At 41.3% G+C, this 4,621-nt stretch overlaps 1 protein-coding gene across 1 annotated transcript in view; it reads left to right on the forward strand.

The window, feature by feature from the left end:
• The first annotated feature begins 1,191 nt into the window (after positions 1-1,191).
• LOC143287215 (uncharacterized) overlaps positions 1,192-4,621 on the forward strand; it is a 15,080-nt gene continuing 11,650 nt past the window's right edge. The window contains exon 1 of the mRNA XM_076595161.1: positions 1,192-1,928. Coding sequence (XP_076451276.1) covers positions 1,892-1,928 — 37 coding nt within the window. The 5' untranslated portion in view covers positions 1,192-1,891. The remainder of the gene's footprint in view (positions 1,929-4,621) is intronic.

The raw sequence follows: 4,621 nt of genomic DNA on the forward strand, positions 1-4,621 counted from the left end.
CTTCGGTGTTCCAATGGAGAGTCCTGGCTGTTCTTCGGTGTTCCAATGGAGAGTCCTGGCTGTTCTTCGGTGTTCCAACGGGGAGTCCTGACTGTTCTTCTGGTGTTCCAACGGGGAGTCATGACTGTTCTTCTGGCGTTCCAATGGGGAGTGGCTGTTCTTCTGGCGTTCCAATGGGGAGTCTTGGCTGTCTTGAGGGGTGAAGTTCTTGTTGTTCTACCGTTCCGAGGTGTGTGTGTGTGGGGGAGGGGGGGTCCTGGATATCTAAATAGGGATCATGCCATGGCTGTTCTTCTGGCATTAAAATGGGGAAAGTTCTGGCTGTCTGAAAGGGGCTGAAGTACTGGCTGTTCTTCTAGCGTTCCAAAAGGGGAGGTCCTGGCTGTCTGAAAGGGGCTGAAGTACTGGCTGTTCTTCTAGCGTTCCGATGGGTTATGCTGGTTTATACAGAGAACCTTTCTGGACTTGTTTGACGATTTTCAACATATGCTCCGAGCCTCATCTCGATATGTATTGTGTCATGCTCAGATGTTTCTATCTGATCTTTTTGCACAGTCACAAATCAGGATTTCGATTCGTTTCCATGCTGTTTTACGCCTTAATTGTATCACTGTAAGTGATTACTTTTGAGACATTCACAATAAAAATGTCAAAACTATATTCAAGAGAGATCACCATTCATATCCCCTTCCCATAAAAAGCGCCGATTTTGTGGAATTGCCAGCGACAGATATGGTGAGACGTTTGAAGCTTTTTCATATGCTTCTGCTCATGGATTTCTATTTCTCGACCAGATTTGATGCCTAATCTTTCTTCACACACACCCGCAACATTTTTTTTAAGAAACGTTTTCACACACACACACACACACACACACACACACACACACACACACACACACACACACACATACTGAGACAGACAGACAATATGCAGCGAGTATGTTGCCATCATCATCTCCTTTCCAAACGTGGACATAGAGAGAAAAAGAAAAGAAAGAGAAACAAAAGAAAACTAGCTACCGAGGATGAAAAGGGACGGGGATGTTTGACGTCTGTGAACAAATATGTCCCCGGCATGAACGCTGGCCAGGACTGTGTCAACACTGACCGCCAGGGGGCGACAATAAAAGAAGGGGAGATGATGCTGAGGCAACACACCACTGCTTTGCTGGCTGTGGTGGTCAACAAGGTCCGCGGCCTGTCCACTTCGCTCCCTTTTGATCGAATACTTGTCCGTTTCGCTCACAGAGATCTGTTGTTGTTTTTCAAAAGCTGTCTCCTCCAGTTTCTTCCCTTCGTCCTCTTCAAGTCTGTGAAATTTCTGTTGACGTCCAGAATGTAACATCTGAGATCTTTTTGGTGCTTGGTTAACGAAAAAAGTATCGACCTGAAACGAATTACAGTCACAGCAACAACAACAACAACAAAAAAGCCAACGGCTGTTTGATTGACATTGAAAACGATGATGATGACAACTGTGACATGTAGTTCTCATCTTGAAGTTTACCCAGTGCTGTATTATTACCACGAAGAGTGCTTCGCGGAAATATATTAGGTATTGAAGAAAACAAGGATAATTCCGTGACGATTTTAAAAGTTTTTTGAAAAAAAATTACGTTTCGCTGGAACGGTTTTTTTTATATATATATTGATCATTCGTGGCAAAGGCAACAGAAATTTCAAGACCAATTTGAAGACAACAAAGAAGCCATTGGTATTGTGTTCATCGAATCAAAAGCTGAACTCTGCTTCTGAAGGCGTTGGGGCATCACAGGATTGAATTCAGCGTCCAAGGACTTGTACTGACCGTCTTCGACTGACCTTGTTGGTGTCAGATTGACCGTGTGAGGCCGATAGCTCAGTGGTACCGCCGTCTCCTGTGTGACGTCATGGGGTGGGGTCTGGTGTGTGTTGCCCTGGTGGCTGGTAAGTATTCTGTTTTTGGTTTGGGGGGGGGGGGGGGGTAGTTGTTTTTTTATATAATATTTCATAATATTGTTATCATTGGTTATAGATTATTTCCATTATATCTTTATTATAATGATCATAGTGTTATTGTATGATAATAATAATATTAATAATAATCATAAAAAATAATAATAATAACAAATTCATCTATATAGCGCCTAATCAAATAATATTGCTCAAAGTGCTTTGCAATCACTTTTTTTTAAAGCAAAAACAACAATAAAATATGTATGTAATCCATTAAAATCATTATATCGTTTACAAAATCTTTCGTTATATTTTTTTATCATATCGTGTGTCAGTGTGACTGCCTGACTTTCTTTCACTTGTGAGTTCGATCATCAAAACTGAGTTATATTCGGTTGAGTTAAAGGTTTCCTTTCATGTTTGAACTGCATCTGTTATAACTGTTTATGCTCCACACCGCATGATGTTAACCTGAATAGATATTCTAAATTATTTATTTCTTTTTCTATCATAATTATAGTTTCATTGTATTGTATCGCATCGTATCGGATCATATCATATTGTATTGTATGTCATCCTATCGCATTCCATCGTATTATGTTGAGTCGTGTTATTTTCGTATTGTTTTGTGCAAAATTATATGTTTTTGCATTTCATTGCATTGCGTCGTATCGCGTCACAGCGACTTTATATGTCAACTTATCCCTTGAAGAAGGAACGTGATCGTTCCGAAAATTTGGAATATTTGACAGATTGATTCTTCTTTTCTTCCCCCCCCCACCCCCCCCCCCCCCCCCGCCCCCCCCCCCACCCTCCTCCTCTCTCTCTCTCTCTCTCTCTCTCTCTCTATATATATATATATATATATATATATATATATACATCAGCATGGAATTAAGATTGTTCTTGAACCCTAAGATCAAAATGGATGAGCGGCCACCATTCAACTTGCTAGTGCTCTTGGTGATCGGTACAGTGCTCTGAATGTGTGATGTGTGAGAGACTGGTGTGTGTGTGTGTGGATGCACATGTGGTAGATTCACAATATAATGAAAACGAAAGGCACAAGAACTGGTTTTGGTTACGAGCGGGTCTTCAGCATGTCCGTTTCAGTTCCGTTTGTTGAATGATTGGCTTAGCAGTCTTGCTTTTACGTCTGGATTTTACGGAGGTTGTTTTTACGTCAGATTTTTCTTTTCACTTGATGTATTGAAAATGTTATGGTTTCTAAGTATGCTTCCCTCTTAAAACAGTGGTGTTTGCTTTTTTGTAACTATGTTTGCAGATTTTTTTTTTATCTGAATGCTAAAGACATTTTGAAACTTCTGAATTTAAACGTTGCAGTTGTAGTCAGTCTTGGCTTCAGCAATGTAACCATCCAGATCAGACAATTCTGCTGAATATGCGTCCAACGTTTAAGCAAAGAAATGCATATACGCTAAACCAGTCTAAGCAATAATAATGTTGTGCTCACTTACGTATTTGAAGATTTGTTTTGTTTTTTGTTTTTTGTTGGGTTTTTTTTTAGTATTTTTGGCTTGAATTGTAAATGTATCGTTTTAACCTTTCTCTTTGTACTGTGCTTGCAGGCCTACCTCTGTTGTATATATGCCTTTGTTGCACAATGTTTTCAGTGTGCATACCTCTGAATCTGTGTCTGTATTTACTCTGTGTGTGTGTGTGTGTGTGTGTGTGTGTGTGTGTGTGTGTGTGTGTGTGTGTGTGTGTGTGTGTGTGTGTTTCGATCTGTTTAATATGTGTATTTCTGTGGAATGAGTGGAGTATAATTATACATTGTGAGAATCTCTAAATCTGTGCACTGCGCAGTGCATATTATTGTATTGTTCTACTCTTTCGTCACAACAGAATATCTCTGTGTAGAACTGCGCTGCTCCCCCCCACTCCCACCCCCCATACCCCAGGGAGAGTGCGTCTCTACAACGAGAAAGCCACTCCCATTTTCTGCGTGCAATTGCATTTGTGTCCTATCAAAGTGGATTTATCTTCGAAATTTTGCCAGGGACAATCCTTTTGTTGACGTGTGTTGTTTTACGTGCGCTAAGTGCATGCTGCGCACGGGACCTCGATTTATCGTCTCATCCGAATGACTAGTGTCCAGACCACAAAAAAATGGCGCTGTGGTGTAGCGACTCGCTCTCCCTGGGGAGAGCAGCCTGAATTTCACACAGAGAAATCTGATGTGATAAAAAGAAATACAAATACAAATATAACTCCAGGTCTAGTAGAGGGGGAGAAAATACTGGCGCATGTGGAAATCGAACCAGTGTTCTAATATTTTCTCGCTTCCCAGGTGTACGTGTTACGAATAAGCTAATACTCCGCTCGGGTGATAGGATGACAGAGGCCAGGGTCTCTGCATTTTCATAGTATGTGTATGTAGGCAGCGTGTCGCTGTGTTTGTGCACTGCTGCTGTGTATGTCGCCGTATCTTTGCGCAGAATCAGTGCATTTCTGCATTCAGAGTATTTCTGTTTGCATAGGGCATTGTGTTTGTCTCTGTGTAGACACAGCATGAGTAGCTCTGAAAATGTATAGCATATTTCTATCCCTGCAATGCGTGCGCGCTTCTGATTCTGTTCAGTGAATCGTTGTGAACACCGCAGCGAATTGTCTGTACTGCGTGTTGTCCGCTACATGGCTTGTGTCTTGCTGTATGTTCTTCT

Source organism: Babylonia areolata, chromosome 11, assembly GCF_041734735.1.
Source record: "Babylonia areolata isolate BAREFJ2019XMU chromosome 11, ASM4173473v1, whole genome shotgun sequence".
Taxonomy (NCBI): Eukaryota; Metazoa; Mollusca; class Gastropoda; order Neogastropoda; family Buccinidae; genus Babylonia; species Babylonia areolata.